The sequence below is a fragment of the Carettochelys insculpta genome, chromosome 9 (genome assembly GCF_033958435.1).
Source record: "Carettochelys insculpta isolate YL-2023 chromosome 9, ASM3395843v1, whole genome shotgun sequence".
Classification (NCBI taxonomy): Eukaryota; Metazoa; Chordata; order Testudines; family Carettochelyidae; genus Carettochelys; species Carettochelys insculpta.
This window is the reverse complement of record NC_134145.1, coordinates 647,529-672,970: the sequence shown is the minus strand read 5'-3', so window position 1 is coordinate 672,970 and position 25,442 is coordinate 647,529. Positions and strand designations below refer to the sequence as shown.

Sequence of the window (25,442 nt, the reverse complement as noted above, 5' to 3'; positions counted from 1 at the left end):
TTCTTCTGCTGTACTGAGTGCTCATTAGGCCTGAACTGGAGTATTGTGTCCAGTTCTGGGCACATTTCAAGAAACACGAAGATATTGGAGAAGGTCCTGAGAAGAGCAATAAGAATGATTAAAGGTTTAGAGAACATGAGCTAAAAGGGAAGACTGAAAGAACTGGGCTTGTTTAGTTTAGAAAAGAGAAGACTTAGAGGGGGCATGGTAGCAGTTTTCATGTACTACCTAAAAGAGGGTTATAAGGAAGAGGGAGAAAAATTGTTGTCCTTGGCCTCTGAGGATAGGACAACGAGCAATGGGCTTAAACTACCGCACGGGAGGTTTAGGCTGGACTTTCGGAGAAACTTCCTAATTGTTAAGGTGGTTAAATACTGCAATAAATTTCCTAAGGGGGTTGTAGAATCTCTGTCACTGGAGATATTTAAGAGCAGGTTAGCTAGATGTCTATCAGGGATAATCTAGACAGTGTTTGGTCCTGCTGTGAAGGCAGGGGATGGGACTCAGTGACCTCTCAAGATCTCTTTCAGTTTAATGTTCTATGATTCTAAATCATCCCTGCCAGGGTTTTGTCAAGGGTTGTTTGTATCCTGGGCAAACTTTGTCATCTCAGTTTTTCTCCTCTGTCCAGAGCATTTATTAACATTGTAACCCCAGAGGCACTGAGACCATTGACAAGGAAGAGTGGAGTCTTTGCTTAACAGCCTTGGCTGAGGGCCAGCAGGCTTTTAGCTCATGCAGTTGAGCACACAAATTCAACCTGATAATATGTTGTACAGTAGTGACCCACTACGGATCCCTGGGGACCCTACATTTTCTTCACTCCATTCTGAAAACTGATCATGTAGACGTATCTTTTATTTCCTATCTTCTAACCAGTAACGGGTGGTTGAGAGGAACTTCCCTCCTATCCAGGAGTGCTTAGTTTTCTTAAGAGGCTTTGGTGGGACACTTTGTCAAAAGCCTTTTGAAAGTCCATGTACACTATACCCACTGGATCCTCCTTGTCCACAGGCTTGTTGACCCTCTCAAATAATTCTAACTGATTTGATTGATGAGGCATGATTTCCCTTCACGAAAGTTGTGTTGACTGTTCCCCAACAAATCACTTTTACCCGTGTCTCTAATAATTCTGTTCTTTATTATACTTTTAACTAATTTGCCTGGTGCTCAAGTGAGGCTTACAGGCCCACATTGCTTGGATAACCCCCTGAGGCTTTTTAAATAACCGGAGTCACATTGGCTACCCTCCAGTCATCTGGTACAGAAGTTAATATAAGTGGTAGGTGACATACCTGAGTTACAAATGGCATAGCCATGTTAGTCTGTAGCTTCACAAAGAACAAGCAGTCCTGTAGCACCTTAAAGACCAACAAATTTGGCTTTAAGGTGCTACAGGACTGCTTATTTTTATACCAAACTTAGTACTTCTCCAATTTCTTATGAGTACCTTCAAGATACTTGGGTGAATACCATCTGGTCCTGGTGATGTTTATGTTATCAATTTTTTCCAAAATCTCCTCTGTTGACACCTCAGTCTAGGAAAATTCCTCAGATTTGTCACCTAAAAAGCATGGCTTAGGTGTGTGTATGTTACTCACATTCTCTGCAGTGAGGACTGATGTAAAGAATTTAGTTTCTCCACAATAGCCTTGTCTTCTTTGACTGCTCCATTAGCACCACCATTGTCCAGTGGTCCCACTGGTTGTTTGGCAGGCTTTCTGCTTCTGATGTACTTAACATTTATTCTATTAGCTTTTGAGTCTTTTGCTGGTTGCTCTTCCAATTATTTTGTGACCTGCCTAATTATACCCTTCCACTTTAATTGTCAGTTTATGCTTATTTTTATTTTCTTCAGTAAGATCTGGCTTCCAATTTTAAAAGATGCCTGTTTGCCTCTAACCACTTTTTCAGTCTGTTGACTGACTAGAGGACATTTGTGGTTCTCTTGCTATTCTTTTTAATTCGGAGTATACATTTAATTTGAGGCTCCTTTGCGGTATTTTTAAAAACGTATACATGCAGCTTGCAGGCGCTTCACATTTGTGACAGTTCCTTTCCATTTCTTTTTAACTAACGTCCAGGTTTTCTCCTACTTCCTCTTTCTGAACTTAAATGCTGCCGTGGTGAGTTTCGCGGGTACTTGCTCTCCCCAGGGCTGTTCGTTTCATTCCGATCGCCTCTGCTCAGCGGCTCAGGTACACTCATTGCACCACCAAGATCCCCTGGGCCACTGAGGACCAACTCTAGCACTGCCTGCGGCGCGGGCACCCTCGGACTCCGCGGCTCAGGAAGCGATAGTGAAGCGGCGCTCCTCAGAGCCGCTACCCCGCACGCCGCCCCCAGACTACGCGTCCCCGGAGAAGCGGGAAGGGCGGGCAGGCGGGGGGGAGCGGGACTCGTCACCTCAGTCCCCGGCCCTCGGCTTTCGACCCGGGCTGCGCCGAGCCCCGGCAGGCGGGCAAGGGGCAGGCGTGCGGCCCCGGCCCCGGCCGCGCTTGTTGCGGGTGGGGGCCGCGCCCAGTCCGTGGCTCGGGCTCGGCCGCGGCCGCGGGGACGGGCGGTAACGACACTGCTCCCGCGGGGTCCCTGCGGCCCGCTCGGGTGGGCGCTGCGCGCTGCCGGCCCGGCCCGCCCCGCCCCGCCCCGCCCCGCCTCGCCTCGCCCCGCCCCGCCCCGCCTCGCCTCGCCTGGCCTGGCCTGAGGCGCGCAGCAGGCGGCACAGGGCGGCGGAAGCGCGAGCCGGGCCGAGGCCCTGCCGCGCCCGGAAGGCGCCACAGAGAGCAGCGCCGGGCGGGCCGGGCTCAGCCCTACCAGCGGGGCGCGGCCCCGGCGCTGCTGCGGGGGGTGGAGGGAGCCGGCCGTGCTCCGCGGGCACCGTGCACGCGCGCCCCACCGGGGCCGAGCCAATCAGCGGCTGCCGAGCGCCGGGGGCGGTGCCTCATCGCTGGGGTGACAGCGCGAGCCCGCCGCCGCGCCCGGGCAGGAAACGCCGCGAGGTCCCGGCGGCGCCAGGCGGTGAGTGCCGCGCGGGCCGGGCCGGGCTCTGCGCGCTGCTCCGCTCCGCTGCTCCGCTCCGGGCGGGTCTGGGCGCTCTGCGCCTCACACAGGGGGCGGGGAGGGGCGAGCACCGGGCTGGTTCCTGGCCTGGCCTGGCCCGGCCCGGCAGGGCGGTGGGGGGGGGCAGTGTGAGCACAGACACGGGGGGGGGGGCTGCGTGGGCCCGGCCGGGCGGGGCGGGGCGGGGCGGTGGGGGGGGCAGTGTGAGCACAGGCACGGGCGGGGGGGGGGGGGCTGCGTGGGCCCGGCCGGGCAGGGCAGGGCAGGGCAGGGCGGGGCGGTGGGGGGGGGGCAGTGTGAGCACAGGCACGGGCGGGGGGCTGCGTGGGCCGGGCCCGGCCCGGCAGGGCGGTGGGGGGGGCAGTGTGAGCACAGGCACGGGGGGGGGCTGCGTGGGCCCGGCCGGGCCGGGCCGGGCCGGGCAGGGCTGGGGGGGGGGCAGTGTGAGCACAGGCACGGGGGGGGCTGCGTGGGCAGGGCAGGGCAGGGCAGGGCAGGGCAGGGCTGGGGGGGGGCAGTGTGAGCACAGGCACGGGCTGGGGGGGGGCTGCGTGGGCCGGGCCGGGCAGGGCAGGGCAGGGCCGGGCAGGGGGCAGTGTGAGCACAGGCACGGGCGGGGGGGGGGGGGGCTGCGTGGGCCCGGCCGGGCAGGGCAGGGCAGGGCAGGGCTGGGGGGGGGGCAGTGTGAGCACAGGCACGGGCTGGGGGGCTGCGTGGGCCGGGCCCGGCCCGGCAGGGCGGTGGGGGGGCAGTGTGAGCACAGGCACGGGCTGGGGGGGGGCTGCGTGGGCCCGGCCCGGCCCGGCCCGGCACTGGCATGGCGGGGAAGGAGGCTCTGGCAGTAGCAGTGTGGGGTGCTGCAGCACCCTGGCCTTGAAGGGCTTTTCATTATCTGCAAGACTTACAGTTTGGTTGTGTCTCCTGGCAGGGCTGTGCCTCCTGTGCAGGAGCTTAGCTGGGCACCAGCTTCCCAGCCATGGTCCCTTGCCGGAAGCCTTTGGTTGAAGGGTGGGGTGACTCTTTGGGGTGATGTTCTGCTCCCTTGCTGGGGAAGGGGATGTGAGTCTGGTCTGTTTCCCCCCAGCACTGCCAGTAATAGTGTAGTGGTCTGTGTCATTAGAGCTTGGATTAAGCCAGAGAAGTGTTTCAAAGACTTGGGTTGCTTCAGCTAACCTTCTAGGATGTGTTATGCTCATCCTGTCTGAGCTCCTGCATAACACAGGGCAAAGAACCTGTGTTCTTGACAGATTTCTGCATGGAGCCCAGAACTCTGCATTGGGCTGCAGCATCGCTTTTTGAAAGCCCTGCATTCTTGAGTTGCCATCAACTTTGTCTGTTGCCTGGAGAGATGCTTTCTAGGGCTGGGCCTTCCCTGAGGTGGCTGTGGCCATGTGAAGCTCATTAGAGAGTGGTTTGAGGTGAGAGAGGAGAGTGAATTTCCCTACCCACTCAGGCTGAGGCAGGAAAGCCACTAGTGTCTCTTTGATGTATCTCCCCTGATTGAGCAGCATATGGTCTCTGAACAGTGTGATTGACTAATAATTCAAACCAGGCTGCTTTTACTACATTATTAGCCAATTGTAGTTGATCTAATAACACTTGGCATTTATAGTCAAGGCTAGATTAATGACAAGTTGCTACAGGTGGAGCTGAGTGGGTGGCTGTGTGGGAGGAAATAGGGCCAATAATCAGCAAGCTTAGCATTGATTATATGTGTGCCTCGTGCAACAGGTACCTGCTATCCGCTGACAAGTCCTGGAGGTCTCTTGACATAGATGCCTCTGGGGGGGATAAGGCAAAAACTCTACAGAGATTGTGCCAGAGGCAGGGGACAGCAGTGAAACACAGGCAGGGGTAGGCCTGTGGCAGCCAGCAAAGGATGGATTTTGGCAGAACAGAGGCAATACTGCTGTGATGATAGATGTGTTAACAGGGGCTGGGTCAGTCACAGAGGTTATTGGAGGTGCTTGTGTCTGTGTCTGAGGCTATGATAAAGTGGAAACTAGGGGTGGGAGGGAGTGGGATGCAAAAGACAGTTGTGACATGCAGAAGTGATGCGCCTGGAAACAGGCTTTTTGGAAGCTGTGTTTTGGTTGGGGTGGCTAGCTGAGATGTGACAGCTGGATGATCAAAATGCTTTATCTTAGCAGTCACTCGGTGAGTAGGATGTCTTCACATCACCTCCTATTTGTGACTCCGTTGATGGCTGACCAGTCTGATTCTGGAGATGCGGGTCTCATAACAGAAGGGACAAGTGTTGACAGCTGTTGGAGGAGAGCAGGATGGTTTTTTGCAGTTCCTTTCTTTTTCTCCACCTCTCTTTGTTTGCTGTGTGGTGGGACATCCCAAATTGTGCCACCCCCTCATGGATTGCTGCTCGCAGCTGGAGATGGTCCTAGGCAAGGTTCTCCAAAGAGTCAGCACCGATGTTGCATTTTTTTCATGTGTGCCTTCAGCATGTCCTTATATCAATAAAGGAGCACTCAAAGACAATAAGGTCATTGTGGAGAAACTAAGTGAATTGTTTGCTTCAGTCTTCATGGCTGATGATGATAGGGAGGATGGCTCAGGTTTGGCAATCTTTTTAGGTGACAAATCTGAGGAATTGTCCCAGATTGAGGTGTCATTAGAGGAGGTTTTGGAGCAAATCCCTAAACTTAATAGTAGCAAGTCACCGGAATCATATGGCATTCACCCAAGAGTTCTGAAAGAACTCAAATGTGAAATTGCAGCTCTATTAATTATGGTTTTGTAACCTGTCTTTTAAATCAGCTTCTGTATCAAATGATTCAAGGATAGCCAACTTGATGCCAATATTCAAAAAGGGCTCTAGAGGTGATCCTGGCAATTACAGACTGGTAAGTTTAACATCAGTACTAAGGCAATTAGTTGAAACTGTACTAAACAATAAAAATGTCAGACACATAGATGAATGTATTTTGCTAGAGGAAAAGTCAACATGATTTCTGTAAAGAGAAATCATGCCTTACTAATTTACTAGAGTTTTTTGAGGGGACAGTAAGCTTGTGGACAAGGAGGATCAAATGGATGTAGTGTACTTAGATTTCTAGACAACTTTGACAAGATCCCTCACCCAAGTGAAGTAAGTTGTCATGGGATAAAAGAGAAGATATAACTGTTCAAAAGACAGGAAACAAAGGGTAAGAATATATGGTACGTTTTCAGAATGGAAAGAGGTAACTAGTGGTGTCCCTCAAGGCTCTGTACAGGGCCTAATTCTATTCAACCTATCTATAAATGTTGTGGAGAAGGGTACACGGTGAGGTGGCAAAATTTGCAGATGATACTAAACTGCTCAAGGTAGTTAAGACCAAAGCAGACTGTGAAGAATTTCAAAAAGATCTCACAAAATTAAGTTGATTGGACAATAAAATGGCAAATGGAATTTAATTTTGATAAATGCAAAATAATGCACATTGAAAAAAATAATCCTAACTATGCGTACAAAATGATGGGGACTAATTTAGCTATTACTACTAAGAGACAGATCTTGGAGTGATTGTGACTAGTTCTCTGAAAACATCCACTCAATGTGCAGCAGCCGTCTGAAAAGAAAACAATGTTAGGAATCATTAAAAAGGAATAGAGAATATCTTATTGCGTCTATATAAATTCATGGTACTCCCACGTCTTGAATACTGCATACACGTCATCTCATGTCGAAAAGAAAACAAAACAGCAGTCATATAGCACTTTAAAGACTAACAAAATAATTTATTAGACGATGAGCTTTCATGAGACAGACCCACTTCTTCAGATCTATAGCATTTCCTGTCCAGACTCACTTACATAGTACAGAGGTCCAAAAATATAATTGAGTCAGTACTGGAAATGCTATAGATCTGAAGAAGTGAGTCTGTCCCATGAAAGCTCATCACCTAATAAACTGTTTGTCTTCAAAGTGCTACATGACTGCTGTTTTGTTAGAATACAGACTAACACAGCTACCTCTCTGTTACTATTCATGTCAAAAAGATATATTAACATTGGAAAAGGTTCGGAAACTGGCAACAAAATGATAAGGGGTGTGGAACAGGTGCCATATGAAGAGGGATTAAAAAGACTGGAACTCTTCATCTTAGAAAGAGGAGACTAAGGAGGGGATACGGTAGAAGTCTATAAAATCAGGACACGTGGAAAAAGTAAATAAGGAAAAGTTACTTTCTTGTTCCCATAAGATAAGAACTAGGGATCACCAAGTAAAATGAATGGGCAGCAGGTTTAAAACTAACCAAAGGAAGTCTTTCTTCACGCAGCATGTGGTCGGCCTGTGGGACTCCTGGCCAAAGCAGGTTGTGAAGACCAGGACTTTAACAGGGTTCAAAAGAGAACTGGATCAATTCCTGGAGGTTAGGTCCATCCATGGCTGTTAGCCAGGAGAGGGTAGGAATAGAGTTTGTCAGAGGCTGGAAATGGATGACGGGGGATGCATCACTTGGGCTACGTTTACACTATCTCCTTCCTTTCGAAGAGGCGAGGTAATGAGTGAGTTGGGAAGATGCTAATGAGGCACTACCATGAATGTGCCACTTTTGAATCGCATGCCACCCATGTAGATGGGAAGCCTTTTGAAAGGACCCCCTGGACTTCAAAAGCCCCTTCCAATGTGGTTTTAGAAGGGGCTTTTGAAGTCCAGAGGGGTCCTTTCGAAAGGTCTCCATCTACACGAGTGGTGAATGATTCGAAAGCAGCACTTTTGAATCGTGTGCAAATGCCATTATCATAGAATGCTAGGACTGGAAGGGACCTTGAGAGAGCATCCTGTCCAGCCCCCTGCCCTCATGGCAGGACCAAGTACTGTCTAGACCATCCCTGATAGACACTTATCGAACCTGTTCTTAAATATCTCCATAGATGGAGATTCCACAACCTCTCTAGGCAATTTATTCCAGTGTTTGACCACCCTGACATTTTTGGAACATTAGGTTGGAACTTTTTCCTAATGTCCAACCTAAACCTCCCTTGCTGCAGTTTAAGCCCCTTGCTCCAAGAAGAACAAATTTTCTCCCTCCTCCTTATGACACCCTTTTAGATACCTGAAAACCACTATCATGTCCCCCCTTAATCTTCTTTTTTTCCAAACTAAACAAGCCCAGTTCTTTCAGCCTTCCTTCATAGGTCACGTTCTCTAGATTTGTTCTTTGCAAATACATGCTGGCTGTTCCCTGTCAGCTTACCACCTTCCAAGTGTTTGCAGATGACTTCCTTAATTACTTGTTCCATTATCTTTCCTGGCACAGAAGTTAAACTGACTGGTCTGTGGTTTCCTGCGTTTTCAGTCCTCTTTTTATAGATGGGCACTACATTTGCCTTTTTCCAGTCTTCTGGAATCTCTCCTGTCTCCCATGATTTTCCAAAGATGATAGCTAATGGCTCAGATACCTCCTCCATCAGCTCCTTGAGTATTCTTGGATGCATTTCATCAGGCCCTGGTAACTTGCAGACATCTAATTTTTCTAAGTGATTTTTAACTTGTTCTTTTTTATTTTATCTTCTAACCCTACCCCTTTCCCACTAGCATTCACTTAGTTTGGCATTCCTTCTTCAGACTTCTCAGTGAAGACCGAAACAAAGAAGTCGTTCAGCATCTCTGCCATTTCCAAGCTTCCTGTTACTGTTTCTCCCTCCCCACTGAGCAATGGGCCTACCCTGTCCTTGGTCTTCCTCTGGTTTCTAATATATTTATAAAAAGCCTTCTCGTTTCCCTTTATGCCCATAGCTAATTTGAGCTCATTTTGTGCCTTTGCCTTTCTAATCTTGCCCCTGCATTCCTGTGTTGTTTGCCTATGTTCATCCTTCATAATTTGTCCTTGTTTCCATTTTTATATGACTCCTTTTTTATGTTGAGATCATGCAAGATCTCCTGCTTAAGCCAACGCGGTCTCTTTCCATATTTTCTATCTTTCCTATGCGGAGGAATAGCTTGCTTTTGGGCCCTTAATAATGTCCCTTTGAAAAACTGCCAACTCTCCTCAGTTTTTCCCTCAGTCTTTATTCCCATGGGACCCTATCTACCAGCTCTCTGAGTTTACCAGAATCCGCCTTCCTGAAATCCATTGTCTCTACTTTGCTGTTCTCCCTTCTACCCTTCCTTAAAATTGTGAACTCTGTGATTTCATGATCACTTTCACCCAAGCTGCTTTCCACTTTCAGATTCTCAATCAGTTCCTCCCTATTTGTTAAAATCAAATCTAGGACAGGTTCCCCCTGGTGGCTGTTTCAACCTTCTGAAATAAAAAGTTGTCTCCAATGCAGTCCAAGAACTTATCGGATAGTCTCTGTGTTGCTGTGTTAGTTTCCCAACATATATCTGCATAGTTGAAGTCCTCCATCACCACCAAATCCTGGGCCCTGGATGATTTTGTTAGTTGTTTAAATAAAGCCTCATCCACCTTTTCCATCTGGGTAGGTGGTCTGTAGTAGACTCCTAGCAGGGCATCACCCTTGTTTTTTACCCCTTTTAGTTTAATCCAGAGGGTCTCAACTCATCCGTTTCCTATGTCCATCTCCACCTCGGTCCAAGTGTGTACGTTTTTAATATACAAGGTGTGATGGGGTTCAGGGGTCCCCCTGCACTGCACCCCGTCCGCTGGCAGGAGAGACTCTCACTCAGCAGGCACAACAGCAGGTTTTTTAGGCAACAGATGTCCAGTTTCTCACAGAAGCAACAGCATAGCCGCCAGAGACAGTCCTTCCAACCTGTCCTGGGGGGAAGACCCCGAGGGGTGTCCCTCTGGGGTGTAGCTTTCCCCCTCCTCAGGCTGGCTGCCTTCCAGCTCTCCCTTTTCCTCGCCTCTAACTGCCGCCCCCGATTCAAAACCCAGCTCAGCTCCTCCCTGCTCTTTGTTCAGGCAGAGGTGTTATCTGCCAGTTGTAGCCCTAGGGTCATCCTTAGCCACTGGGAGCTGCTGCTTGCCTCGGACATCCAGCCTGACTCACACATGCACCCCCCCCACTCCATCACATCTCTCCCCTCTTCCAGACCGCACTGAGCGGGGTCACTTAGCCAGTGACCTGGGGAAGTTCGGGGCCCTCCCTGCGTGACAGGGCATCGGCTATGGTGTTGTTGTTCCCCTTGACGTGGACCACCTCCATGTCGTAGTCCTGCAGGAGCAGACTCCACCGCAGGAGCTTGGCGTTGGCCCCTTTCATGTGATGCAGCCAGGTCAGGGGTGAGTGATCGGTGTACATGGTGAAACGCCGTCCAAACAGGTACGGCTGCAGCTTCCCCAGCGCCCACACCATGGCCAGACATTCCTTCTCTATGGCTGCGTAGTTCTGCTCCCGGGGCAGCAGCTTCTTACTCAGGTACACGATGGGGTGTTTCTCCCCTTTGTCAGTCACCTGCATTAGCACCGCCCCCAGCCCCACGTCCGAGGCATCGGTGAACACCAGGAAGGGCTTGTTGAAGTCTGGATTTGCCAGCACTGGGGCCCTGACCAGAGCCTCCTTCAGCGCGCAGAGGGCCTCTTGGCACTGCTTGGTCCAGACCACCTTGTCAGGCTTTCCCTTTTTACACAGCTCCGTGAGGGGGGCTGCGATGGAGCTAAAGTGGGGCACAAACCTCCGGTAGTACCCCGCCATCCCAATGAAGGCCTGGACCTGCTTCTTAGTCTGGGGTGTTGGCCAATCTCTGACAGCCTCCACTTTAGCTGGCTCTGGCTTTAAGCAGCCGCTGCCCACCTTGTGGCCCAGGTAGGTCACCTCAGCCATTCCCACCTTGCACTTCCCTGCCTTGATAGTCAGACCGGCCTTCTGGAGTCGGTCCAGCACCTGCTTGAGTTGGGACACATGGTCCTCCCACGTCTGGCTGAAGATGCAAATGTCGTCCATGTAAGCCAGGGCAAAGCTCTCCATCCCTTTCAGTAGCTGGTCCACCAGACGCTGGAAGGTAGCGGGTGCCCCCTTGAGGCCGAAGGGAAGGACCAAGAACTCGTAGAGCCCCACAGGAGTGATGAAAGCCGACTTCAGCCGGGCCTCTTGGTCTAATGGCACTTGCCAGTACCCCTTGGTGAGGTCTATGGTGGTGAGGTAACGGGCTCCCCCCAGCTTGTCTAAAAGGTCATCAGGCCTGGGCATGGGGTAGGCGTCCGAGACAGTGATGGCGTTAAGCTTGCGATAGTCCACACAAAACCGAACAGACCCATCTTTTTTAGGGACTAACACCACGGGAGAGGCCCAGGGGCTGGACGAGGGTTGGATCACCCCCAGAGCCAGCATGTCTTCAACCTCCCGCTCTATGTCCTGAGCCGTCCTCCCTGTGGCTCTGAATGGCACACACTTGATAGGGGCGTGGGTGCCTGTCTCTATTCGGTGGACAGCCAGGTCAGTGTGTCCGGGTCTGTCCGAGAACAGCTGTTGATGCAAATGCAGCACCTCCTTGATCTCCGTCTGCTGGGCAGGGGTTAGCTGGTCTGAGAGGGGAATAGACTCCAGCAAGGAGCCGGCTCCAGTCCTTGTGAGTAAATCCACCAAGGGATCATCCCCCTGCCCCTCCCAGTGTCTGCACACGGCCAGCACCAAGTTCTGCCTGTCCCAGTAAGGTTTCATCATGTTCACATGATAGACCCGGTGGCTGTGGGCCCGGTTCGACAGTTCCACCACATAATTCACGTCATTTAGCTGTTTGACGACCTTGAAGGGCCCATCCCAGGCCGCTTGCAGCTTGTTCCGCCGCACAGGTATAAGGACCATCACTTGATCCCCGGTGGCATAGGCTCGGGCCCTGGCGTTACGGTCATACCAGACCTTTTGCTTCCTTTGGGCCATGGAGAGGTTCTCCCTGGCCAGGCCCATGAGCTCGGTGAGTTTTTCCCGGAAGGTCAGTACGTACTGTACCACTGACTCCCCTTCAGGAGAGGCCGTCCCCTCCCACTCTTCTCTGAGCAAGTCCAAGGGTCCCCGTACCCTCCTTCCATACAGCAGCTCAAACGGGGAGAACCCCGTGGATTCCTGGGGCACCTCCCTGTATGCAAACAGCAGGTGGGGTAAGTACTTGTCCCAGTCATGGGGGTATTGATTCATGAAGGTTCTCAGCATCTGCTTCAGAGTCCCATTGAACCTCTCCACCAGCCCATTGGTCTGCGGGTGGTAGGCTGTGGCCCAGGTGTGCCGGACCCCACACTTGTCCCACAAGCTTTGCAGTAGGGCCGACATGAAGTTGGACCCCTGATCTGTGAGGACCTCCTTGGGGAACCCCACTCTGCTGAAAATGGACAGCAGTGCATCAGCCACGGTGTCAGCGTCGATAGAGGTCAAGGCCACTGCTTCTGGGTATCGCGTGGCAAAATCTACCACTACCAAAATATATTTCTTCCCCGAACGCGTTGCCTTGCTGAAGGGGCCCACTATGTCTATAGCCACTTTCTGGAAAGGCTCCTCTATGATGGGCAGTGGCCTCAAGGCAGCTTTCCCCTTGTCCCGGCTCTTCCCCACCCTCTGGCAGGGATCGCAGGACAGGCAATACAGACGGACAGCTGCAAAGATCCCTGGCCAGAAAAAGTTCTGTAACAACCTTCTCCTGGTGCGGTGGATCCCCTGGTGTCCTGCGAGCGGGACATCATGGGCTAGGTACAGCAGCCTGCGCCGGTACTTTTGGGGAACCACCAGTTGCCTCTGGACCTTCCATGGCTCCGCTTTGCGTCTGGGAGCCCATTCCCGGTACAGGAATCCCTTTTCCCACAGGAATCTCTCCCTGCAGCCCTCCCCCAGCTGTGGAGCTGGGCTGAGACTGGCCAGTTCCCTCAGCTTCTGCAAGGAGGGGTCTCTCTGCTGCTCTGCCTGGAATTCTTCCGCTCGGGCAGGAGCGGATGCTACTTCCCCATCCCTGCCTGGCTCCAGCATCCCTGGCCTGTGAGATCTGGTTTTTGGGGGCCCCCTTTCTCTCAGGGTTGGCCCCTGTGGCTTTGGCTGGGCCTGTACCCCTGAATCTGGGGAGCGCACCCCTCGTTTTCTTTGGCTACGGGTCAGGACCAGGGCACGAGGGCGTTCACCTTGCCAGTTCTCCAGGTCAGCGCCCATCAGTACATCTGCCGGCAAATGGCTGTGCACGCCCACTTCCTTGGGGCCTTCCTTCTTCCCCCATTTCAGGTGCACCCTCGCCATGGGCACCTTGAAAGGGGTCCCATCAATTCCTGTTATCGTCAGGTGGGAATCGGGTATCATGCAGCCCGGTGCCACCACCCCGGGTCGGGCCAGCGTCACGTCAGCGCCTGTGTCCCAGAACCCCGTGACCTTTTTCCCGTCTACCTCGAGGTGTTTGAGACACTTGCTCCACAGAGGCAGTGCCGCCCCCACTCTGTAAACTGGCCTCTGAGCATTTGGTCCCCCTGAGGAGCTGGTCTGTGGGTCGGATTCGGCCCAAGCCGAGTGCCCATTGTCAGCACCACCCGCCTTGGCCGCCAGCCCCTCTGACTTCTGGGACCCCACCCAGTTGACTCCATGACCCCCCGGCCTGCTCAACCTGTCTGGGAGCCTGGGGCACTGGGCTGCTCTATGCCCCTTTCGCCCACAGCGGTAACAGCCTGGGTCTTGTTGTGTCCCTCGGGCCGGCTGCTCTGTCCGGGTTCTGTTTGGCTCTCTGGGGGGTGGGTGGCTGGCCCCTCTTTCCTGGGCTTGCCCAAGAGGTGGTCCCCTCTGTCGTACAGTTAGGGACCGGTCTCTCTGAGATTCTCGGTTTCTCCAGGACTCCCTCTCCCTCCGGGACTCCCTCTCTCTCCGAGACTCCCTCTCTTTGTGGGGCTCACTTTCAAACCTGGCCCGACTGTTTGTGAAGTCATCTGCCAGTTTCCCTGCATCATGCGAGTCCCCTGGCTTCCGGTCCACGAGCCACACCCTCAGGTCAGGTGCGCACATCTCGTAGAATCGCTCCACCACCGCCAGCTCGATCAGGTCCTCTACGGACTGGACTCCCATTCCGAACGCCCACTTCTGGTAGTATTGCTTCAGGCGGGCAGTTGTATCTACGTGGGTTTCCTCTGGCCTCTTCTGCGCCTCCTGGAACTTCTTCTTGTACATCTCCGGAGTCAGCCCGAACTTATGCAGCAGGGCCTGTTTGAACCGTTCATAGTCCCCAGGCTGCAGCCCCACGAGCTGGCTGAGCACCGCTGCGCCCTTCCGGCCCAGCAAGGGGGTGAGGTGCCGGAGCCACTCATCTGGGGGAACCTCATGCAACTCACAGGCTCGCTCGAAGGCGGTAAGGAACTCGTCCATGTCCCCTGGGTCCTGACACTGGGCCAGCACACGCGTCTCCAAGTGACTGGCCACCCCGAGCCGTCTGGCCCTCTCCCCGCTTACCGCAGCTGGGGCCTCTTGGCGTCTCGCCTCTGCCATGGTTCGCTCATGCTCCCGCTCTCGCTCTCTCTCCTCACGCTCTCGCTCTCTCTCCTTCCGTTCTCGTTCTTTCTCCTCCCGCTGTGTCTCTTGTAGCTGGCGCTCGTGCTCACGCTCTCTTTCTCGTTCCTGGCGCTCGTGCTCACGCTCTCTTTCTCGTTCCTGGTGCTCCAGTTCCTTTAATTTCACCTCGAGTTCCAGCCGTTGCAGCTCTGCGGTGGGGGACTCTGCCCGCGATGGACCACCGCTAGCTGAGCGCGACCTGGCGGGCACCGCGTCTGTCTGACGGCGTCGAGCCCCCGCTCCTGTCGGAGAATCCGAAATGCTTCCCGAGGCTGACCGGCCACTTTCTGCCGGGACAGGCTCTTCCCCCCCGGATCGGTCATTCTCTTCCAGCTGTGCAATCAGCTGGGCCTTGGTCGCCTTCCCCACGGTCAGGCCCCTCTCTCTGCACAGCCCCGCTAGCTCTGCCTTCAGGAGTCGGGTATAATCCATCTCCCCGCTATTTCCCGGGGTATCCACTCACCAGCAGCAGCTGCAGGAATGGCTCTGTTCTCCCTCTGACTCTTGTGAGACTCCTTCCTTCTCTGGTGCTCAGTCAGCCACTGCTGGGAGCTCATCCGTGGGTGCAGTGCATCCCACTTCTGACACCAGTGTGATGGGGTTCAGGGGTCCCCCTGCACTGCACCCCGTCCGCTGGCAGGAGAGACTCTCACTCAGCAGGCACAACAGCAGGTTTATTAGGCAACAGATGTCCAGTTTCTCACAGAAGCAACAGCATAGCCGCCAGAGACAGTCCTTCCAACCTGTCCTGGGGGGAAGACCCCGAGGGGTGTCCCTCTGGGGTGTAGCTTTCCCCCTCCTCAGGCTGGCTGCCTTCCAGCTCTCCCTTTTCCTCGCCTCTAACTGCCGCCCCCGATTCAAAACCCAGCTCAGCTCCTCCCTGCTCTTTGTTCAGGCAGAGGTGTTATCTGCCAGTTGTAGCCCTAGGGTCATCCTTAGCCACTGGGAGCTGCTGCTTGCCTCGGACATCCAGCCTGACTCACACATGCACCCCCCCCACTCCATCACACAAGGCAACACCTCGTCCCTTTTTCTCCTGTCTCTGTTTCCTGAGCAAGCTGTACCCTTCCATACTAACATTCCAATTGTGTATTATCCCACCAAGTTTCTGTGATGCCAATGTCATAGTTGTATTTATTAGCACTTCCAGTTCTTTCTGCTTATTACCCATACTACTTGCATTTGTGTATAGGCATCTAAGATATTGATTTGATCTTGCCTCCCAGTTTTGCACTGACCCTCCTTTTTCTCTGCCATCATAGCCCGTGCTCCCTCCCATTTCCGACCCATCTCCCAGGAGAGAAGTCCCTTCAACCAGCAGCACTAACAGCCCCTTGCCAGCTGGAAAGTTCTTAGTGAGAAGCCAGTTCCACTTGAAATCTGTCAGCCCAATGAGTCTGGGGCATGTCAGTGGGCAAGTGGAGAGATTTCAGGGTTTGTAAATGCTGCCATTTTCCCCTCCGCAAAGGTGGTGGATCGGGCAGGATGCAGAACTGTGCTCATTTGAAACAGTGTAAGAGCCAGGATGTGACCTAACATTTTCCGACAGTTCAGCCCTGTAGCCTGCCATGTCCCCAGGAAATAACTCTGTGTGTGTCCGTCTCCTGCCATCCAAGAGTGACAGCTACAACCAGCGGATGGGGTGGAAGTGCTCTGAGGTGTACAGAGGGCTCGAAGGCAGAGGTGCCTCCTCCCACAGGCCCTGATCCACCTGAACTGGAGGCTGCCCTGCCCTGCCCTGCCCAAACACCCATGTGTTCCAGCCCTCCCCCGCCAGCTGCCTTGCTGGCAGCCCCCTCTCCTGCCTTGATCCCTCACAGCCTGCCTAACAGCCTCCTGCCCCCTGCCCCAGCCCCACTCCCTGCCCCCTGCTCCCCCCAGCCCCGACCCTGCCAGCCCCACTCCCTGCCCCTGTACGCCCCATCTCCTCCTCTCCCCCAGCCCCGACCCTGCCAGCCCCACTCCCTGCCCCTGTACGCCCCATCTCCTCCTCTCCCCCAGCCCCGACCCTGCCAGCCCCACTCCCTGCCCCTGTACGCCCCATCTCCTCCTCTCCCCCAGCCCCGACCCTGCCAGCCCCACTCCCTGCCTCTGTACGCCCCATCTCCTCCTCTCCCCCAGCCCCGACCCTGCCAGCCCCACTCCCTGCCCCTCTACTCCCCATCTCCTCCTCTTCCCCAGCCTCGACCCTGCCAGCCCCACTCCCTGCCCCTGTACTCCCCATCTCCTCCTCTCCCCCAGCCCCGACCCTGCCAGCCCCACTCCCTGCCTCTGTACGCCCCATCTCCTCCTCTCCCCCAGCCCCGACCCTGCCAGCCCCACTCCCTGCCCCTCTGCTCTCCTTACCAGCCTCGACCCTGCCAGCCCCACTCCCTGCCCTGTACGCCCCATCTCCTCCTCTCCCCCAGCCCCGACCCTGCCAGCCCCACTCCCTGCCTCTCTGCTCCTCCTCCCCAGCCCCGACCCTGCCAGCCCCACTCCCTGCCAGCCCCACTCCCTGCCTCTCTGCTCCCCTCCCCAGCCCCGACCCTGCCAGCCCCACTCCCTGCCCCTGTACTCCCCATCTCCTCCTCTCCCCCAGCCCCGACCCTGCCAGCCCCACTCCCTGCCTCTGTACTCCCCATCTCCTCCTCTCCCCCAGCCCCGACCCTGCCAGCCCCACTCCCTGCCTCTGTACGCCCCATCTCCTCCTCTCCCCCAGCCCCGACCCTGCCAGCCCCACTCCCTGCCCCTCTGCTCTCCTTCCCAGCCTCGACCCTGCCAGCCCCACTCCCTGCCCTGTACGCCCCATCTCCTCCTCTCCCCCAGCCCCAACCCTGCCAGCCCCACTCCCTGCCCCTGTACTCCCCATCTCCTCCTCTCCCCCAGCCCCGACCCTGCCAGCCCCCCTCCCTGCCCCTGTACTCCCCATCTCCTCCTCTCCCCCAGCCCCGACCCTGCCAGCCCCACTCCCTGCCTCTCTGCTCTCCTCCCCAGCCCCGACCCTGCCAGCCCCACTCCCTGCCTCTCTGCTCCTCCTCCCCAGCCCCGACCCTGCCAGCCCCACTCCCTGCCAGCCCCACTCCCTGCCTCTCTGCTCTCCTCCCCAGCCCCGACCCTGCCAGCCCCACTCCCTGCCCCTGTACTCCCCATCTCCTCCTCTCCCCCAGCCCCAACCCTGCCAGCCCCACTCCCTGCCTCTCTGCTCCTCCTCCCCAGCCCCGACCCTGCCAGCCCCACTCCCTGCCAGCCCCACTCCCTGCCTCTCTGCTCTCCTCCCCAGCCCCGACCCTGCCAGCCCCACTCCCTGCCCCTGTACTCCCCATCTCCTCCTCTCCCCCAGCCTCGACCCTGCCAGCCCCACTCCCTGCCCCTCTGCTCCCCTCCCCAGCCCCGACCCTGCCAGCCCCACTCCCTGCCCCTGTACTCCCCATCTCCTCCTCTCCCCAGCCCCGACCCTGCCAGCCCCACTCCCTGCCCCTGTACTCCCCAGCCCCGACCCTGCCAGCCCCACTCCCTGCCCCTGTACTCCCCATCTCCTCCTCTCCCCCAGCCCTGACCCTGCCAGCCCCACTCCCTGCCCCTGTACTCCCATCTCCTCCTCTTCCCCAGCCCCGACCCTGCCAGCCCCACTCCCTGCCCCTGTACTCCCCATCTCCTCCTCTTCCCCAGCCCCGACCCTGCCAGCCCCACTCCCTGCCCCTGTACTCCCCATCTCCTCCTCTCCCCCAGCCCCGACCCTGCCAGGCCCACTCCCTGCCCCTGTACTCCCCATCTCCTCCTCTCCCCCAGCCCCAACCCTGCCAGCCCCACTCCCTGCCCCTCTGCTCTCCTCCCCAGCCCCGACCCTGCCAGCCCCACTCCCTGCCCCTGTACTCCCCATCTCCTCCTCTCCCCCAGCCCCGACCCTGCCAGCCCCACTCCCTGCCTCTCTGCTCCTCTCCTCCAGCCTCGACCCTGCCAGCCCCACTCCCTGCCTCTCTGCTCCTCTCCTCCAGCCTCGACCCTGCCAGCCCCACTCCCTGCCCCTGTACTCCCCATCTCCTCCTCTCCCCCAGCCCCACTCCCTGCCCCTGTACTCCCCATCTCCTCCTCTCCCCCAGCCCTGACCCTGCCAGCCCCACTCCCTGCCCCTGTACTCCCATCTCCTCCTCTTCCCCAGCCCCGACCCTGCCAGCCCCACTCCCTGCCCCTGTACTCCCCATCTCCTCCTCTCCCCCAGCCCCGACCCTGCCAGCCCCACTCCCTGCCCCTGTACTCCCCATCTCCTCCTCTCCCCCAGCCCCAACCCTGCCAGCCCCACTCCCTGCCCCTCTGCTCTCCTCCCCAGCCCCGACCCTGCCAGCCCCACTCCCTGCCCCTGTACTCCCCATCTCCTCCTCTCCCCCAGCCCCGACCCTGCCAGCCCCACTCCCTGCCTCTGTACTCCCCATCTCCTCCTCTCCCCCAGCCCCGACCCTGCCAGCCCCACTCCCTGCCAGCCCCACTCCCTGCCAGCCCCACTCCCTGCCTCTCTGCTCCCCTCCCCAGCCCCGACCCTGCCAGCCCCACTCCCTGCCCCTGTACTCCCCATCTCCTCCTCTCCCCCAGCCCCGACCCTGCCAGCCCCACTCCCTGCCTCTGTACTCCCCATCTCCTCCTCTCCCCCAGCCCCGACCCTGCCAGCCCCACTCCCTGCCTCTGTACGCCCCATCTCCTCCTCTCCCCCAGCCCCGACCCTGCCAGCCCCACTCCCTGCCCCTCTGCTCTCCTTCCCAGCCTCGACCCTGCCAGCCCCACTCCCTGCCCTGTACGCCCCATCTCCTCCTCTCCCCCAGCCCCAACCCTGCCAGCCCCACTCCCTGCCCCTGTACTCCCCATCTCCTCCTCTCCCCCAGCCCCGACCCTGCCAGCCCCCCTCCCTGCCCCTGTACTCCCCATCTCCTCCTCTCCCCCAGCCCCGACCCTGCCAGCCCCACTCCCTGCCTCTCTGCTCTCCTCCCCAGCCCCGACCCTGCCAGCCCCACTCCCTGCCTCTCTGCTCCTCCTCCCCAGCCCCGACCCTGCCAGCCCCACTCCCTGCCAGCCCCACTCCCTGCCTCTCTGCTCTCCTCCCCAGCCCCGACCCTGCCAGCCCCACTCCCTGCCCCTGTACTCCCCATCTCCTCCTCTCCCCCAGCCTCGACCCTGCCAGCCCCACTCCCTGCCCCTCTGCTCCCCTCCCCAGCCCCGACCCTGCCAGCCCCACTCCCTGCCCCTGTACTCCCCATCTCCTCCTCTCCCCAGCCCCGACCCTGCCAGCCCCACTCCCTGCCCCTGTACTCCCCATCTCCTCCTCTCCCCCAGCCCCGACCCTGCCAGCCCCACTCCCTGCCCCTGTACTCCCCATCTCCTCCTCTCCCCCAGCCCTGACCCTGCCAGCCCCACTCCCTGCCCCTGTACTCCCATCTCCTCCTCTTCCCCAGCCCCGACCCTGCCAGCCCCACTCCCTGCCCCTGTACTCCCCATCTCCTCCTCTTCCCCAGCCCCGACCCTGCCAGCCCCACTCCCTGCCCCTGTACTCCCCATCTCCTCCTCTCCCCCAGCCCCGACCCTGCCAGCCCCACTCCCTGCCCCTGTACTCCCCATCTCCTCCTCTCCCCCAGCCCCAACCCTGCCAGCCCCACTCCCTGCCCCTCTGCTCTCCTCCCCAGCCCCGACCCTGCCAGCCCCACTCCCTGCCCCTGTACTCCCCATCTCCTCCTCTCCCCCAGCCTCGACCCTGCCAGCCCCACTCCCTGCCCCTCTGCTCCCCTCCCCAGCCCCGACCCTGCCAGCCCCACTCCCTGCCCCTGTACTCCCCATCTCCTCCTCTCCCCCAGCCCCGACCCTGCCAGCCCCACTCCCTGCCCCTGTACTCCCCATCTCCTCCTCTTCCCCAGCCCCGACCCTGCCAGCCCCACTCCCTGCCCCTGTACTCCCCATCTCCTCCTCTCCCCCAGCCCCGACCCTGCCAGCCCCACTCCCTGCCCCTGTACTCCCCATCTCCTCCTCTCCCCCAGCCCCAACCCTGCCAGCCCCACTCCCTGCCCCTCTGCTCTCCTCCCCAGCCCCGACCCTGCCAGCCCCACTCCCTGCCCCTGTACTCCCCATCTCCTCCTCTCCCCCAGCCCCAACCCTGCCAGCCCCACTCCCTGCCCCTCTGCTCTCCTCCCCAGCCCCGACCCTGCCAGCCCCACTCCCTGCCCCTGTACTCCCCATCTCCTCCTCTCCCCCAGCCCCGACCCTGCCAGCCCCACTCCCTGCCTCTCTGCTCCTCTCCTCCAGCCTCGACCCTGCCAGCCCCACTCCCTGCCTCTCTGCTCCTCTCCTCCAGCCTCGACCCTGCCAGCCCCACTCCCTGCCCCTGTACTCCCCATCTCCTCCTCTCCCCCAGCCCTGACCCTGCCAGCCCCACTCCCTGCCCCTGTACTCCCATCTCCTCCTCTTCCCCAGCCCCGACCCTGCCAGCCCCACTCCCTGCCCCTGTACTCCCCATCTCCTCCTCTCCCCCAGCCCCGACCCTGCCAGCCCCACTCCCTGCCCCTGTACTCCCCATCTCCTCCTCTCCCCCAGCCCCAACCCTGCCAGCCCCACTCCCTGCCCCTCTGCTCTCCTCCCCAGCCCCGACCCTGCCAGCCCCACTCCCTGCCCCTGTACTCCCCATCTCCTCCTCTCCCCCAGCCCCGACCCTGCCAGCCCCACTCCCTGCCAGCCCCACTCCCTGCCTCTCTGCTCCCCTCCCCAGCCCCGACCCTGCCAGCCCCACTCCCTGCCCCTGTACTCCCCATCTCCTCCTCTCCCCCAGCCCCGACCCTGCCAGCCCCACTCCCTGCCTCTGTACTCCCCATCTCCTCCTCTCCCCCAGCCCCGACCCTGCCAGCCCCACTCCCTGCCTCTGTACGCCCCATCTCCTCCTCTCCCCCAGCCCCGACCCTGCCAGCCCCACTCCCTGCCCCTCTGCTCTCCTTCCCAGCCTCGACCCTGCCAGCCCCACTCCCTGCCCTGTACGCCCCATCTCCTCCTCTCCCCCAGCCCCAACCCTGCCAGCCCCACTCCCTGCCCCTGTACGCCCCATCTCCTCCTCTCCCCCAGCCCCAACCCTGCCAGCCCCACTCCCTGCCCCTGTACTCCCCATCTCCTCCTCTCCCCCAGCCCCGACCCTGCCAGCCCCCCTCCCTGCCCCTGTACTCCCCATCTCCTCCTCTCCCCCAGCCCCGACCCTGCCAGCCCCACTCCCTGCCTCTCTGCTCTCCTCCCCAGCCCCGACCCTGCCAGCCCCACTCCCTGCCTCTCTGCTCCTCCTCCCCAGCCCCGACCCTGCCAGCCCCACTCCCTGCCTCTCTGCTCTCCTCCCCAGCCCCGACCCTGCCAGCCCCACTCCCTGCCCCTGTACTCCCCATCTCCTCCTCTCCCCCAGCCTCGACCCTGCCAGCCCCACTCCCTGCCCCTCTGCTCCCCTCCCCAGCCCCGACCCTGCCAGCCCCACTCCCTGCCCCTGTACTCCCCATCTCCTCCTCTCCCCAGCCCCGACCCTGCCAGCCCCACTCCCTGCCCCTGTACTCCCCATCTCCTCCTCTCCCCCAGCCCCGACCCTGCCAGCCCCACTCCCTGCCCCTGTACTCCCCATCTCCTCCTCTCCCCCAGCCCTGACCCTGCCAGCCCCACTCCCTGCCCCTGTACTCCCATCTCCTCCTCTTCCCCAGCCCCGACCCTGCCAGCCCCAGACCCTGCCCCTGTACTCCCCATCTCCTCCTCTTCCCCAGCCCCGACCCTGCCAGCCCCACTCCCTGCCCCTGTACTCCCCATCTCCTCCTCTCCCCCAGCCCCGACCCTGCCAGCCCCACTCCCTGCCCCTCTGCTCTCCTCCCCAGCCCCGACCCTGCCAGCCCCACTCCCTGCCCCTGTACTCCCCATCTCCTCCTCTCCCCCAGCCCCGACCCTGCCAGCCCCACTCCCTGCCTCTCTGCTCCTCTCCTCCAGCCTCGACCCTGCCAGCCCCACTCCCTGCCTCTCTGCTCCTCTCCTCCAGCCTCGACCCTGCCAGCCCCACTCCCTGCCCCTGTACTCCCCATCTCCTCCTCTCCCCCAGCCCCACTCCCTGCCCCTGTACTCCCCATCTCCTCCTCTCCCCCAGCCCTGACCCTGCCAGCCCCACTCCCTGCCCCTGTACTCCCATCTCCTCCTCTTCCCCAGCCCCGACCCTGCCAGCCCCACTCCCTGCCCCTGTACTCCCCATCTCCTCTCCCCCAGCCCCGACCCTGCCAGCCCCACTCCCTGCCCCTGTACTCCCCATCTCCTCCTCTCCCCCAGCCCCAACCCTGCCAGCCCCACTCCCTGCCCCTCTGCTCTCCTCCCCAGCCCCGACCCTGCCAGCCCCACTCCCTGCCCCTGTACTCCCCATCTCCTCCTCTCCCCCAGCCCCGACCCTGCCAGCCCCACTCCCTGCCTCTGTACTCCCCATCTCCTCCTCTCCCCCAGCCCCACTCCCTGCCCCTGTACTCCCCATCTCCTCCTCTTCCCCAGCCCCGACCCTGCCAGCCCCACTCCCTGCCCCTCTGCTCTCCTCCCCAGCTCCGACCCTGCCAGCCCCACTCCCTGCCCCTGTACTCCCCATCTCCTCCTCTTCCCCAGCCCCGACCCTGCCAGCCCCACTCCCTGCCCCTGTACTCCCCATCTCCTCCTCTCCCCCAGCCCTGACCCTGCCAGCCCCACTCCCTGCCCCTGTACTCCCCATCTCCTCCTCTCCCCCAGCCCTGACCCTGCCAGCCCCACTCCCTGCCCCTGTACTCCCATCTCCTCCTCTTCCCCAGCCCCGACCCTGCCAGCCCCACTCCCTGCCCCTGTACTCCCCATCTCCTCCTCTTCCCCAGCCCCGACCCTGCCAGCCCCACTCCCTGCCCCTGTACTCCCCATCTCCTCCTCTCCCCCAGCCCCGACCCTGCCAGCCCCACTCCCTGCCCCTGTACTCCCCATCTCCTCCTCTCCCCAGCTCCGACCCTGCCAGCCCCACTCCCTGCCCCTCTACTCCCCATCTCCTCCTCTTCCCCAGCCTCGACCCTGCCAGCCCCACTCCCTGCCCCTGTACTCCCCATCTCCTCCTCTCCCCCAGCCCCGACCCTGCCAGCCCCACTCCCTGCCCCTCTGCTCTCCTCCCCAGCCCCGACCCTGCCAGCCCCACTCCCTGCCCCTGTACTCCCCATCTCCTCCTCTCCCCCAGCCCTGACCCTGCCAGCCCCACTCCCTGCCCCTCTGCTCTCCTCCCCAGCCCTGACCCTGCCAGCCCCACTCCCTGCCCCTGTACTCCCCATCTCCTCCTCTCCCCCAGCCCCGACCCTGCCAGCCCCACTCCCTGCCCCTGTACTCCCCATCTCCTCCTCTTCCCCAGCCCCGACCCTGCCAGCCCCACTCCCTGCCCCTCTGCTCTCCTCCCCAGCCCTGACCCTGCCAGCCCCACTCCCTGCCCCTGTACTCCCCATCTCCTCCTCTTCCCCAGCCCCGACCCTGCCAGCCCCACTCCCTGCCCCTGTACTCCCCATCTCCTCCTCTCCCCCAGCCCTGACCCTGCCAGCCCCACTCCCTGCCCCTGTACTCCCCATCTCCTCCTCTCCCCCAGCCCCGACCCTGCCAGCCCCACTCCCTGCCCCTCTGCTCCCATCTCCTCCTCTCCCCCAGCTCCGACCCTGCCAGCCCCACTCCCTGCCCCTGTACTCCCATCTCCTCCTCTCCCCCAGCCCCGACCCTGCCAGCCCCACTCCCTGCCCCTCTACTCCCCATCGCCTCCTCTCCCCCAGCCCCGACCCTGCCAGCCCCACTCCCTGCCCTCTGCTCTCCTCCCCAGCCCCCACCCTGCCAGCCCCACTCCCTGCCCCTCTGCTCCTCTCCCCAGCCCCGACCCTGCCAGCCCCACTCCCTGCCCCTCTGCTCTCCTCCCCAGCCCCGACCCTGCCAGCCCCACTCCCTGCCCCTGTACTCCCCATCTCCTCCTCTCCCCCAGCCCCGACCCTGCCAGCCCCACTCCCTGCCCCTGTACTCCCCATCTCCTCCTCTCCCCCAGCCCCAACCCTGCCAGCCCCACTCCCTGCCCCTCTGCTCTCCTCCCCAGCCCCGACCCTGCCAGCCCCACTCCCTGCCCCTGTACTCCCCATCTCCTCCTCTTCCCCAGCCCCGACCCTGCCAGCCCCACTCCCTGCCTCTGTACTCCCCATCTCCTCCTCTCCCCCAGCCCCACTCCCTGCCCCTGTACTCCCCATCTCCTCCTCTCCCCCAGCCCCACTCCCTGCCCCTCTGCTCTCCTCCCCAGCCCCGACCCTGCCAGCCCCACTCCCTGCCCCTCTACTCCCCATCTCCTCCTCTCCCCCAGCCCCGACCCTGCCAGCCCCACTCCCTGCCCCTCTACTCCCCATCTCCTCCTCTTCCCCAGCCTCGACCCTGCCAGCCCCACTCCCTGCCCCTGTACTCCCCATCTCTTCCTCTCCCCCAGCCCCGACCCTGCCAGCCCCACTCCCTGCCTCTCTGCTCTCCTCCCCAGCCCCGACCCTGCCAGCCCCACTCCCTGCCCCTGTACTCCCCATCTCCTCCTCTCCCCCAGCCCCGACCCTGCCAGCCCCACTCCCTGCCCCTGTACTCCCCATCTCCTCCTCTCCCCCAGCCCCGACCCTGCCAGCCCCACTCCCTGCCCCTCTGCTCCCCTCCCCAGCCCCGACCCTGCCAGCCCCACTCCCTGCCCCTGTACTCCCCATCTCCTCCTCTTCCCCAGCCCCGACCCTGCCAGCCCCACTCCCTGCCCCTCTGCTCTCCTCCCCAGCCCCGACCCTGCCAGCCCCACTCCCTGCCCCTGTACTCCCCATCTCCTCCTCTCCCCCAGCCCCGACCCTGCCAGCCCCACTCCCTGCCCCTGTACTCCCCATCTCCTCCTCTCCCCCAGCCCCGACCCTGCCAGCCCCACTCCCTGCCCCTCTGCTCCTCTCCCCCAGCCCCGACCCTGCCAG

The 25,442-nt window shown here is 59.9% G+C and overlaps 1 protein-coding gene and 1 long non-coding RNA gene across 3 annotated transcripts in view; one reads left to right on the top strand and one right to left on the bottom strand.

Annotated features, from left to right (window-relative positions):
- The window catches only part of LOC142017433 (uncharacterized), a 68,203-nt gene extending 66,053 nt beyond the window's left edge, over window positions 1–2,150 (bottom strand). Inside the window, exon 1 of the long non-coding RNA XR_012646525.1 lies at window positions 1,602–2,150. This is a non-coding gene — a long non-coding RNA (uncharacterized LOC142017433). The remainder of the gene's footprint in view (window positions 1–1,601) is intronic.
- Window positions 2,151–2,712: 562 nt separating this feature from the next.
- ELOVL1 (ELOVL fatty acid elongase 1) overlaps window positions 2,713–25,442 on the top strand; it is a 47,522-nt gene continuing 24,792 nt past the window's right edge. Inside the window, exon 1 of one of the 2 annotated variants that reach the window (XM_075002258.1) lies at window positions 2,713–3,018. Coding sequence is in view for 1 of the 2 variants with exons in the window: in XM_075002257.1 (XP_074858358.1) it covers window positions 5,868–5,918 (51 nt within the window). In the remaining variant the exon portion in view is untranslated. Of the gene's footprint in view, window positions 3,019–5,832; window positions 5,919–25,442 lie in introns of those variants that run through there. The other variant, XM_075002257.1, reaches the window with a different exon arrangement.